At 52.8% G+C, this 13,101-nt stretch overlaps 1 protein-coding gene across 4 annotated transcripts in view; it reads left to right on the forward strand.

The window, feature by feature from the left end:
• The window catches only part of LOC124989039 (uncharacterized), a 59,140-nt gene that overhangs the window by 24,088 nt on the left and 21,951 nt on the right, over positions 1-13,101 (forward strand). For 2 of the 4 annotated variants that reach the window (XM_047558949.1, XM_047558953.1), the window contains exons 2-3: positions 2,330-2,460; positions 4,835-4,929. In XM_047558949.1, the coding sequence (XP_047414905.1) occupies positions 2,352-2,460; positions 4,835-4,929 (204 nt within the window). In that variant the 5' untranslated portion in view covers positions 2,330-2,351. Of the gene's footprint in view, positions 1-182; positions 726-2,329; positions 2,461-3,713; positions 3,931-4,834; positions 4,930-13,101 lie in introns of those variants that run through there. The other 2 variants (XM_047558950.1, XM_047558952.1) reach the window with 2 other exon arrangements.

Below are 13,101 nucleotides of genomic sequence, written 5' to 3' on the forward strand. Positions count from 1 at the left end.
GAGCAGGAGCTGAAGTTTCTTACGTGGTTTAGTCCGGGAAGAACTGGACGTTGATCCTCGAGGAGAAACCACTGCTCCTTAAAGGGAAACCGTTCCTTAAGCGGGCCCTGGGCTGGGCGCTGCGCCGCGGTGCGCATGTGCCATCCCGAAAGGTCGCTTTTTACGAGAAACAACTTCAAAAGCCTCCCTGGAACCTAGGCCGGGGCCCCTGGCTTCTTCACAAGGCGGGAGTCCCTTGCCCTGGCGTTGGGAGGCCCGGCCCTCGCGCTGCCGCTGTCCCCGCAGCCCGCACGGTGCAGGGGACGAGCCCGCAGCAGCCGGACTCCCGCGCTCTCCCCGCGGTGCTCCCGGGGAAGACCGTCATTGCAGCTTCTAAGGACACAGACTTGAAGGGGACGGAGGGAGAGCGGAGCAGCTTTATGGCCCGCCAGCGGGGCTCTGAGCTCCAAATTGCAGGGCGCGGCAGTCCCGGTCGCTTCCCGGCGCGGGCGGGGCGCGCGGCGGGCGGCGGGGTCCCCGCGGCGCGCTCATTAGCGCCCACTCTCCTTAATGGCTTCCTGTGGCTGGATGTTTACTTGTCATTTGTTTGCAGCCTCGCTTCCCAGCTACCGAACCCGAGACCGACCGCCTTTTCTTCCCTCGTTTGAAGCCGGTGCCCGGAGTGGGGCCAGGGTCCCCGCGCAAAGTCCCGCCCCAGGTCCCCTCCGCGGACCAGCGTCGACCTGGTAGGACTCGCGGTGCTGCGGGCCGCGCACGGTCCTCCCGGCTTCGGCCCGGCCCCAGGCTCTCTGGGCCCCGCCGCCTTTCCCACCGGGAGTGCGCGTTACCTTCGGGACGACCCGGGAACCCGGAGCCCAACCTCCTCAGTCCGTGCCGGGAAGACCTGTCCCCGGGAGCCCCTTGACCAGGGCGGAGTGGGAGCAACGGCCCCCCGTCCCTGGACCGAAGGGGAGACCCCTAACCCCTCATCCTAAGCCCGCTCCCAGGCCCGGGCTGCCTTCTGTGCCAGAACGCTTGGGTTGGTCCCGAGTCTCCGAGACCTCCCTGTCGTTTAAACGCTACTGTTTCGGGAAGGATGAAAGCGCCTCCTGCGGAGGGAGGGAGGGTCCCACCGCGGAGGGCCACTCTCCACATAAAAGCAGGTCACAAAAAGTTCTCATTTCTGCTGAGAACTTCCTCATTTCTCAGGGTTGGGAGGGAATCCGACAAGTGCTGATGCAGGCACATTTCTGTCTCCCGACAGTCTCCACCAGTCTTTTGAGAGTCTTGGGCATGCCTGATTTTATTCTCGAATTTGCTAAGTAAACTCACCGGCTGTATCATTCTGGCTAGGGGCTCCAGACCAGAATGGAGTCTCTGGTGCAGGTGCCACGTACTCAAACTGTGCTCTGAGCCCTGTGTACAGTCAGTTCTCAAAAAAAAGGAGACTGACAGTCATGGATATGGAGGGGTCCAGTTTACCTGCACCCTGAGGAAGTCCCCTTTTACCCTATGAGTAATGCACCTTCGGAGTGGCCAGTCCAGTCTTTCCTTCGGTCTTCACCATTTCTCTGTGAAATAGCCTCCCCTGCTCAGTTGCTTGAATCTAGAATCAAAAAATAAAAGCCATTTAGATCTTTAACTGAATTTGTTGTGATTTTGACAGCTGACAAATTGAGCATGAAATGGAAAATAAGACCACCAAGTTCTATGTCCCTGAAGGGGTTCTCCTGGGGTCAGTGACTTGCTGCCCCACATGTCTAGGGGTGCTTCCTGAATCTGGCCTTCTCAGTTGGAGATGTGCTCGAATGTCTAAGACATGAAATTATATTTGAAAGAGGTGAGGGTCCTGACACCTGTTTTCTGCTGAACTGGCAAATCCATGTTTTATCACAAGCGGGATACCCCTGTGTGGCAACTGGTTTAGAGTGAATGGCACTTCCAGGCTCTCCAGGTCAAAAAGAGATACAGTTAGAAACTGAATGTTTAGGGAAAGGGTTTTATCTCTTTCCTCCCAATGTCCTCAAACCTATCTTCCCCTCATCCCTCTCTTAAGTCTTCCTTGCTGCCGCCCCCTCCCCAAGTTCCCCAGATAGTTAACTCCTGGCTACTAATGAGAAAAGAACAAACAAACAGTCTGCCTGCCTTCAGATGGTTCCCTTTAATTTTAAAACCTTAAATGAACCCATATTATTTAGGGACAGAGAAAATTATGGTGGTACTTTGGGTGTCAATTGCTGTTGAAAGGAACTCTTCTCTAGTCGGGTTACCCAGACCTTACACTCTGATGCTTAGAAAGAGGACTTCAGTTTTTTTAAATCATCTTCTGATGTATCACTTGTCATTATAGGGCTGCAGAATGAACTGACCAAATGTGGAATCTTGAAGACATGAGCAACTATGAAGATTTTTGGAAGCTGATTCAGGAGGAAGGTCATGGAACAGAAATCAAAGAAAAACTCCAGAGGATAAAATTTAAAAGTTTGTATATTTCTATTTTTTAGTGTGGATTTTTATAAGTGCCTTAACTTTTTGGTTGTTGGTTCTGGGAAGTAGTGGCACTGTCTTACTTGGGTGAGATGGTGGAATGGCTGGTTTTTAAAGATTTCAAAGCTGCATGGGCTTTCACACTTCGTCGTCTTCATAAATACGCCCTGGAAAGCAGTCCTGGCTGGGCAGAGGGAGCAGCCGCCCTCTCCTTCCTTGGGCTGCCTTTCTCACCAGAGTGAAGAAATTCGTTCCAATAAATGAGGAGTGTTTACTTCTTGCTAAGAACCGTGCACAAACACATGTGATGAATGGCCTAACGGAGACAAACCAGGGTTCCCAAAGAGGGTTTGAGATTTTCAAGTGAGGCCTCAAGGAAGTTGGTAGGTTAAATTTACTTAGTCGAGTGGTTTAACAACCAGTAAAGCCGGGAGTGGGTCCGTCTCAGCTGCATCATGTACCCTGGTGAGAGCATGCTTTCTAGCTTCTTATTAGTTCTGAAAGCGTTTGTGAAGATGAGCTGTCAGTGGTCCGAGGGTCAACGGCTCTCAGACCCACTGGCCAGGGTGTGAGTGAGCCAGGGTCTCCCTGTGGCTTTTGGCCTTTGGGCCCGGTGGTTGTTTTAAGGGACCCACAGGAGTTTTGCAGAGCTGGGGAAGCGCGTGCCTGTGTCTGTGGTTTGTGCCTGTTTGTTCTGCGGTGAAGGCCTGGTGGGTTTGTTATACGTCCACTCTGGCAGGCACAGAGCTGGGCAGTGCAGGTACAGAGGCGACACAACAGGCCGATCTTACACCTTCTCTCAGAAGATGCTTGCGGAGCATGATCTCTGACTCCTCCTGGGTCTCCTTCGTACTGGACGGGCGTTCTAGGCTCGCCCCCGAAGGCTGCTCTGCCTAGGTTCTGGTTTACGGCCGTGCTCACCCCCAGATTCCTCCATGCAGCGTTAGTGTGCTCCCGTGAACACGTCTAGAGGAACCTGGGTGAACCTGCAGATGTCCTAAGCGACATAGCATGAAAAGTTAACTTCCAGAGAAGATGGAAATGTCCATTGTTAGCAGACTGACTTTTTTTTTTCTTTTTTGAGAATGGAAAATTCCAAGTGAAGATTTTGGGATGATGTCTTGGAGCCAAAGGGCCAGTGACTTTTTTCATGTGTATGTGGAATTCCTGAAGGAACCAAGCTGCTCCTGCTGGTTGATGTGCCCGGGAAAGCTGCCAGTGCCCGCCAGCTTGAGTAAGGTGGGGTGGCCTTGGAGCTGGTCACTGCTGGCAGCTGACTTTGTGTTTCCTCCTTGAACTGCTGGTTTGAAGGTGCTATCAGGACAGAAAACCACAAGAACTCACAGCCTGTGGATCTTTCTGAATGAACTCACAACCTCAGACCCCTGAACAAAGGTCTCAATTAGTAAAAGAAGGCAGAAAACTCAAGAATTTTCTCAATGTTGAAAACACAATTGTTTGAAGGTAAAATAGTCATTTTCCATTGTCCATTCAGAAGAGTATCTGCCTTCAACACATCGCTCTTGGTCACTTGTCATTGTCTTACATTTTATAAGAGTACGGTGAGCTGGGCATGGTGGCACACACCCGTGATCTCAGCAGCTAGGGAGGCTGAGGGAAGCTGAGGCAGGAAGATTGCAAGTTCCAGCCCAAGCTGGACATCTTAGTGAGACCCTGTCTCAAAATAAAAAATAAAAAGGACTAGAGGTAGAACCCAGTGGTAGAGTGCTCCTGGGTTGATCCCCAGTTCCAAAAATAAATTGATGAATTAATTAAAAGGGCATCTACCCAGTTGTGGCTGGAGCTCCCCACAGCCTTTGATAATCAAATTGTGACAGTCAACTGAACCCAAATGTCTAGTAAGAAGGAATCTGAGCATAGAGAAGTTAGTGACCTTTTCGTGAATATTCACAGAAGAAAAATAGCACCAATTTCTAGGAAGCACAGGACTTTAATCCAAATAGGAGGCTACAAAGGTTGTTGAGTATAATTTTGGAATGTTCAAATATGAAAAGTGTGGTTTGGGTCTTCATAGGAATGACAAAGGTCAGCCTTCTCTAGAATTTTATGAGTCGTTAATCTATAGTAAAGTTCTTGACTTGGACATGATGACAAACCTCTCCACCAGCATTTATGTATATAAGTAATACTGAATTCTGAGATGCCAAAAATTCTTTCATGGTTGAAAGAACTGCAAAATCCCAGTTTTATGCCAAAAGGAAGACTTTATTGTTCAAACATTAAGCTGGATCCTCAATATTAACTATTTATCTCAATGTGAATCCATACTCTTTCCTACTTATATGGCACTGAACATTTATAGTAGCACAAACTGAACTTCTGGATAACCTCGAATATCTCTCCCCAGTGTCGAACCCCAGGCCCCAGGCTGCTCCTAGGAGAAGGGAAAGCAGGCCACTGGTGGATGCTGAGCGGCAGGACAGACCTTGCCAGCGGGGACAGGTGAGGCTGCTCCCAGGGAGGAGAGCTATGTTCTTTGACTCTGCATTTTCACTTCTGTTAGGGAATTTTCTTTCGTGTCTACTCTATCCCAAGCTTTTTCATTACTTAACATTAAAAATATTCATGCGGTGAAGTGATTGGTCTAATAGGCCGTTTGGAATACTTACTGCATACAAAGCAGTATTTTGCATCATCCATGTAATTTCATTTGAAAGATGTTTAAAACAAAACAAAACAAAACAAGGCAGTCATTATTTGTACCTTCAAAGAGAACAGGTGTGTCTGGGGAGATAAAAACTGGTAAAAATGACTCCCAGAGAATACCAAAATCACCAACTGGAGACTCACGTGTGGGGAGAAAGAAAACCAGGGATTCTCCCTCTTTAGTGTATAAATCCAGTGCAGCTGAGCTAGGAAGGCTTCTGTAGAAACAGCCCCTATGGTGGGAGGGTCTGCATCTGTGGAAGGCAGGGCTCCTGCTGAGACAGGCCAGCTGCTCTTGGGTGCTCCCTCTCAGCAGGATGAAGGCTTCTGGCAGCTGCGTGCCTCCCACCTTCCTGCCTCCTCACAGAGGTCTCCATTCCCCCGGAAGAAGTGACCCCAACGCTGAGGAATCACTGCACTAAGCTGGGGAGCCACCATTCGAGGCAGGTCTAGGATCTGGCAGGAGGTGGTTGTTTGTGCTGCCCTTACCAGTTGGATTTCTTCCTGCTGGATTTTTATTTGCATACCCATCCGAAGCACATGGTATGATGGAGATAGCTCAGTCCTGGAGTAGCAAAGTCTGGCTTTGACTTTTGACCCTGCTGCCTAATGGGTGGTTTGGGCAGGGTCTCAAGCTCCCTGGGTCATTTCTTCACATGCAAAGTCATAACTGTGGTCCCTATTTTACAAGTTGTTGCCAGAGGAACCCACTAAACAAGCCATGTATAGATTTGTTCTAAAGATCACAATGAAGGTGCTGCACTGTTGGCCTTACTTTATTTTGTTGCACCTGGTTTCAGCAAACATTTTCCCCTGAATATCTTGTGAGTTGAGTCCAGATTTGTTTTGGACACTTGCAGTAACAAGAGCTGCAGGCTCTGCCACCGGATCTGCTCCGTTCTCTTATTGGCTGGTGCCCAGCCAGTGGACAGTGCGTGAGCTGTGCCCTTCTGGGCGGCGGGGAGGGCTGACCTCACGCTTGGGTGTAAGGAGCACACCATTCTCAGCCACAGAAGAGCAGTATTTGGGGGCAGGTCTGTCAGATGACTGAAGATGGCTGAAATTTTAGTTTGTAGCAAACTCTCGTCTTCTGTATCTCATCCTCTGGGATGAGGAACCGCTGATCCCATGGCAGAGGCAGATATTCCATCTGACACTCCTAAGTCAAAATAAATCTCACGCACTGAGCTAGGAAAGGCGGTCTTCTCAAATAATGTTGTCCTGTGCAGCTTGAAAGTGATCAGCACCCTGACTGGGTCTGCAGAAAGTGGAGACCTTGAACGTGGTTGGGTGCTGATTATTTCTGGACCCCCCTCTGTGTGCGGGGAACTGCAGGTGGTTTATCTGTCCATGTGTACATGCGCCGTGGAGGAGGGCGGGCCTGAGTGGGGAATGTTCCTCAGGCTCATGAGACCAGGTGGAACTTTCAAAAGAAGGTGGACATGTCCTCTGCCTGTCTGTCCGTGCTGGGGACTGAACTCAAGGCCTTGCACATGCGAGGCGAGTGCTGTACCACTGAGCCACATCTCCAGCCCAAACGTGATCCTTTAAAGAAAGAACATGGGCTGGACTGGAAAGGGCAGGACACTTTCACACAGGGAAGATGAACAGCCGGGCAGCCCCGGGAGCGGGTGTGGCCAGCGGGCCTGTTTCACCTGAGGTTCTGCCTCGGGCTGCGCTGTCCTCCCCACGCCCAGAATTCACATTCTGAAGCCCTATCCCCAACGTGAAGGTTTGGTGTTGGGTTTTCAGAGGTCACATTGGGCTAGAAAAGTCACGAGGTGAGACCCCCATCATAGGATCAGTGTCCTTTTAGAAAGAGATGCCAGTGAACTTGCTGTCCCCCTCTGCTGTGAGGACACAGTGAGGATTTGCCGACTACGTGGCAGGAAGGGCCCTCACTGGGACCCGGTGGTGCTGCATCCCAATCGCCCAGGTCCAGCCTTTGTTTGAATGGTGAGAAGTGAATTTCTGTTGCTTAAGCAACCACAGTTTGTTGTGCCCACCTGAGTTAAAATTCCAATAAATGTATTTCATGTCTATTTCATATTTATTCGAAGTAGCTTCAGAGACCAGAAATAGGGCTAATGGGAAGAAGTCACAAAAAAGTAATGTTTTGGTGCAGCAGGTGCATGTTTGGTTTCTGGTGACTGAAGGTGCATGCTTGGACCAGGCTGGTGTCAGGCAATGTGGACCCGTATATAATGCTACCTGGATGCCCAGCTGCGCCTCCCTCATCCCCATGGGAGTTTGATTCTGGGAGGCGAATTCCTTAGGTGGAACTTAATATTCTGTTCAGTTCAAACTAATTTAAATATAGAGAAAAGAAACAACTAGAGGGATAAAAACATAGTGTGAAAAATACAGGAGGAGAAAAGCCCTGTCCAGAGGCCCCACGCAGGGCAGGGGATTGCTAGGCTTCAGCCCCATAGCTCCTTAGGGGATGGTGACATGATTCCATGCAAAGAAAAACTGATGGCCAAATTTAAACACGAATTCTTCTACAGGGATCTCTCTGTGATAGTCATAATGCTGTGGGGAAAGGCTTTGGAGAACGAGCTAAAAATAAAGGTGTGCTGCATAAAATATTGTAATTAGTAGAAAATGGTTCTCACACCACGCTAGGGCAGTGAGATATGAGCCTGGAGTAACAGCAGGGCTTGACACGGCGTCTCCCGTGTCGCTCCTGGACTCCCCCGATTCACGCTCATGCACTGGCGTACCCGCAGGTTTCCACAAACCCATTTGACAGTCGAGGAAAGAGACACTTGGGACCCAGGGCAGCCCAGTCAGTGCAGTGTAGACCTGGATCCAAACCCGGCCTGCCTCCAGACCTGTAGTCCAGCTGTGCTTCGCACTGGCCTTGAAGGGAGAAGGAGGGATTGCCTGAAGTGTGGGGCAGCGTGCATGGAACCCTTCTGTGGCCAGACTCTGAGCTTCAGCCTGAAGACCAGCCTGCAGTGACTCGCGAGTGACCACCCCCCAGGCACCGCTGTTCCCAGCCCACAGGCATCTTCCCAGAAACCTCTCTGCCGAGGACCCTCAGGTGGATTTGAAATTGGTTTCGATCCCAAGGGGGGCGGGTGCAGCTCACACCAAACTGTGAGAAAGCCCCTGCCTTTAATCTGGCCTGGCCCGCAGCCTGAGCCCCTGGAGGGTCCTCCTGCAGCCAGCACACATCTGCAGCTCTGGGTGTTACTCAAGAGCCACCGCAGAGGACGTTGTTCACAGAAAGGTGAGGAAAAGATAAAACTGAGATGAGGCCAGACTCTTCCCAAGAGGAAAGGAGGAGTGCCGCTTGAAATTAAATCCAAAATGACCTTAGGGTGACCACCCTGACGAACTGTCAACAGCAGGAGCTTCTAGGGTAGGCAAGCCCAGCCCCGGGAGCGGGAGTGAGGACGAGAAAATGAGAGAGCAAGGGGCGTGGGCGGCGAGGCCTGTAGGCGCCTCTGCCTCTGGGATCCGAGCACACGGAGTTTGACAGCTTTTGCTTGGGCAGGTTCCCGAAGCCGGTGGACACCACACGGCACAGGGCTGTGCCTTCTGGCAGAGACGCCACTCAAGCCCTGGATGAGGTGCTGGATGAAATGTGGGCAGCATCCTTGGATCTAGGGAGTGACTGGCGCTTCCACCGCCCCAGAGGAGTGCGCTTGATCGAGAGCACTGTGAGCAAGGGCCCAGCCTTGTCCCAGGGCAGCAGCCCTGTTTCACCTGCAGGGACAGGCCTGTGTCAGTGGCACCGTCAGTAAAGAACACGAGATGCTGCTGAGCACAAAAAACACCCTCTAAGCTCTTGGGAACTGCCCCTTCACAGAGGAAGGCCGGATGCCCATCGAATTGTCTGGGAAGGGGCTGCTGATTGTCCCAAGCACCCCGCCACCTTCCTGGGCTCCCACAGCACCAGATGGTGCCCAGGGTGCTTGCCTTTTGCAGCTGGAGTCAGCCTTTGGAAACAGACCCTCCAAGCTGTTTTAGCTCCAGCACTTCCTCATTCTGAGCTGGGGGCCGAGGGGCCACCTGGCCGATGGGTGCTGGGCACCCACAGCCTGGCTTCCTTGCCACATGTGTACCACCTGGCTTTTGTTTCGTAAAGTGCATCCCCTTCTGTGAAGAAGCAGCCTGGCTGCTCCTCCCATTTCTCCTTTTCCCAGGGATTGCCATTTTCATATATGAGGGGACAGTAAAACTGACCACTGGCTCCAGGCGGTTCCCCTGCTAGGCTCCTGGGAACACTTTGGGCTGTTTGGAGCCACCCTGATAGTGGAAGATGAGCTCATTGGTGATTTTCCAGCAGACTGGACCCCTCTCTGCCAGGTGGGTAAGCAAAGGCAGGTGCAGGGGCTCCTGAGCCTTGCTGCCCTCCTGTCCTGGAGCTGGTGCCTCTCTCGGGTTGATGACGAGAGGACAGCCACACATGCAGCTGGAGCTTCTCTAGGGTGCCAGGAGGAGTCTCCATCACCGCCCAGCTGGAGCTTCCTAGGGTGGGGGTAGAGTCTCCATCACCGCCCAGCTGGAGCTTCCTAGGGTGCCAGGAGGAGTCTCCATTACCGCCCAGCTGGAGCTTCCTAGGGTGCCAGGAGGAGTCTCCATTACCGCCCAGCTGGAGCTTCCTAGGGTGCGGGTGGAGTCTCCATCATCACCCAGCTGGAGCTTCCTAGGGTGCGGGGTGGAGTCTCCATCACCGCCCAGCTGGAGCTTCCCTAGGGTGCCAGGAGGAGTCTCTATCACCACCCAGCTGGAGCTTCCTAGGGTGCGGGGTGGAGTCTCCATCATTGCCAAGACAGTGCTCTTTCAGTCCCATCTGACACAGGAGCCCTGGTGAGTGGTCTCCGATTAGCAGCCCCTGGGAACCGCTAGAAATACAAATTCTCAGGTCCACTGCAGCTCCTAAGTTCAGAACTTTGAGGTTGGGGCCAGCATCTGGTTTGAACCAGCCCTTCAGGGGATTTAGGGACAGACCCAAGTTTGAGAGCCAGGGCTCTAAGCACAACCTCTGGTCGGGGGAAATTGTCCAGATTTAATTAGCTGTCAGTTCTGGATCTGTTACTGATAGGCTGCCTGACTTTATGTTGGTACTGGGACTGAACCCAAGAATGCTCTGTCACTGAGCTCTGTCCCCAGCCCTATTAGTTAATTAGTTTGTTTGTTTATTTATTTATTTAGTTATGAGACAGGCCTTGCTAAGTTGCTCAGGCTGACCTTGAGGCCGCAAGCCTCCTGTCTCCACCTCATGAATCACTGGGATCATAGGAGTGCACCGCCACACCCCTTGGCTGCCACTGAGCAACAGCCCCAGCTCCGGTTTTCCAACTCTTAAAAAAGGACTCCTTTCAGATATTTGGATGCCGCCAGGTGTGGTGGGACACGCCTGTAATGCCAGGTACTGCGGAGGCTGAGGCAGGAGGCTTGCAACCTCAAGGCCAGCCTGGACAATATAATGACACTTTTTCTCAAAATAAAAATTAAAAAGGGCTGGGGATGTAGCTCAGTTGTAGAGCAGTTACTTAGCAGGTGTGAGGTACTGGGCTCAATCCCCAATACTGCAAGAAAAAAAAAAAAAAACCAGAAGCTTTCTGGACACATAGTAGATGCTCAGTAAAGATCCCTTGAATGAATGAATGAATGAATGACTCATAGAATGAATGACTGATGCTCCCATGAGGTGGGTGGGCTTCCCTGGAAATGTGCATATAGTTCTGAGGCCCCAGAGCCCTACAGAGAGACCAGGAAGGAGCATCAGGGACCGAGTCAGTCTCCTTCCTTTTGACAACTCATCCTTGTCAAAACTGGCTGCCCAATGCAGTGGTACAAGAGCGTCCAGGCGAGGAGACCTTGGGACTGTTCACGGACGGAGGCTCCTCTTTACAGGGACTCACCACCCCTCTCTCTAGTGCCCAGCCCTCTCTGTGAGCACAAGAGGCAGAGACACGGTCACTTCTTGGGATCACACCCGGTGCACCCAGTCCACAGTTCCTTTTGAAAAAGATCCTGAGCTTGGGGTTCCTCTCTGAGCAGCTGCTGGAGAGCCACGCAGAGGCCTTCCTGCTGCCCTGTGCAGCCACGTGTTCTCCAGGACAGGCGACACACTGCGTGCTGCTCCCGGAGCCAGCAGGCTGCTTCTCAGCAGAGCCGCCTTAAGCCAGGCCCTCTGAAGGACCCTGAAGACTGAGTGCCGGGAGGAGAACCCGGGAGATTTGAGCAGCTTCTTGTGAGGAGGTCAGGTGGAGCTGCCAGGCTCTAAGACCCACCTGGCCCTGGACTTGCCCTTTTTGGTTGGATCTCACACATCCATAAACCACGCTGACCCTTCTTTCAGGATCATCAGAGCGACCTTAGACGGAACCGCACTGCAGTACCCTCCCAAATCTGAGCCTTTTGCCACACCTGTGATGGCCCACGTCCACCCAGGCCGGCCTCCAGTGCCATCTGTCCTGCAGCTACCTGTAGCCCAGCACACAGCTGCAGTACGGTCACGAGAGGAGAGCCGGAGCAATCTCATCCCAGGGTCGGGTGGTCCAAGCTGTGGCAGAATGCCCAGGAGCCCAGTGGCTCGACGGCTGGGTGTTGCCTGGGTGAGAGGGGATCTTCTGTTGGTCTCCAGGGGCTCAAGCGTGGCGCTGCGTCTGCCTGTGCGCTGGCCGGCTTGAAGACCTCCGAGGCAGCCAAGGCTCTCTTCCCGCCTCTGCCCTCCCACACCCACGGGGGGTCAGCCTTCTTCACATTTTTCTTTAGTTTTGAATACTGGGCATGGAACCCAGGGCCTCACACATGCTAGGTGACTACTCTACCACTGAGCTACACCCCAACCCCTCGCTGACCCTCTTGTAAAGAAGAAGTAGCCCAAGCTGTCTGCCCCAGAAGGCCGGGACTCGATCATCCCAGGATGTTGCTTATGCCACACTCTGAGTCACAGCAGGGCACAGGGCTGGTCAGACACCAGCAGAGGGGAAGTGGGCCCACCTCTTGATGGAGTAGGCCCAGGAGGGATCGCTGGGGCTGGGCTGGCCTGGGAGACACTGCCTTAGTGCATGCCCAGCTCGTCCCTGGGTTTCTGCCCGCCCACTACTGGCGCCTGTGCTGTAAAAGCCCACAAGGCCGATTTGCTCGTACTCCGTGTACCGGTCTGTCTGTCCCTCTCCCTTGGCCTGATATGAGTTCCTTGGGGCAGGAAGGTCGATGCATGAGTTCACTGTTGTCCTGCATGTTAAAAGAGTGCCTGGGTGCAGGCAGAGCGTGAGAGGCAGGTGCAGGGTGAGTATGGGAACGGGTGCCCACAGCTAAGCCCACGCGGGCCTGCCCTCCGTGCCAGGCTGTCGTCCATAAAGACGCGGCCCATGTACCTGTTAGCCTGGTGAGGCAGGAGGTGGGAGTGAGATGGAAAGTATGTCCTGGAGCTGTGGGGTCCAGGCAGGGTGCGGCAGGGAAGCCGTGGGCTGACTGACCAGGGCCTGGCTACACTGACCCTGGCAGGTCACTGGGGTTTAGTTGCAGCCAGGACAAGACAGCAGGTGCTAGGGCCGTGGGACAGTCAGCTCAGAACAGGGGAGGCAGTGGTGGCTGCTGGGGTTAGACAGCAGTGCTGCCCGTGTTAGGGCTGTTCCAGAACTGCGTCTACTAAACCGCACTATCGCCGCTTCTCCATCTCTTTAAAGGATGTCGGATCACGCAGGGAGGATCCTTTTCCCTGTATCTCGTTGGGTTGTGGAGCAACGTCCCGGGAATCGCCTCCTCTTTTTCTTTCTAGTAAACGAAACTACGCTAGTGTTACAATTAAGATATCATGACAATATTCCAGAAATAAAATAGTTGTGACCTTTTCCCCTTTAGGGTGCCGGGACCGAATAGGACCTCGTGCATGCCAGGTGGGCCTCTCCCACGGAGCTTCACACAGCCCTGCTTCCAGCTCCTGGATGGGTTTCCGAGGGCATTCTCTCGTCTAGTGCCGTGGCTTTGGGGCAGCTCAGA

Source organism: Sciurus carolinensis, chromosome 7 (genome assembly GCF_902686445.1).
Source record: "Sciurus carolinensis chromosome 7, mSciCar1.2, whole genome shotgun sequence".
NCBI classification, from domain to species: domain Eukaryota; kingdom Metazoa; phylum Chordata; class Mammalia; order Rodentia; family Sciuridae; genus Sciurus; species Sciurus carolinensis.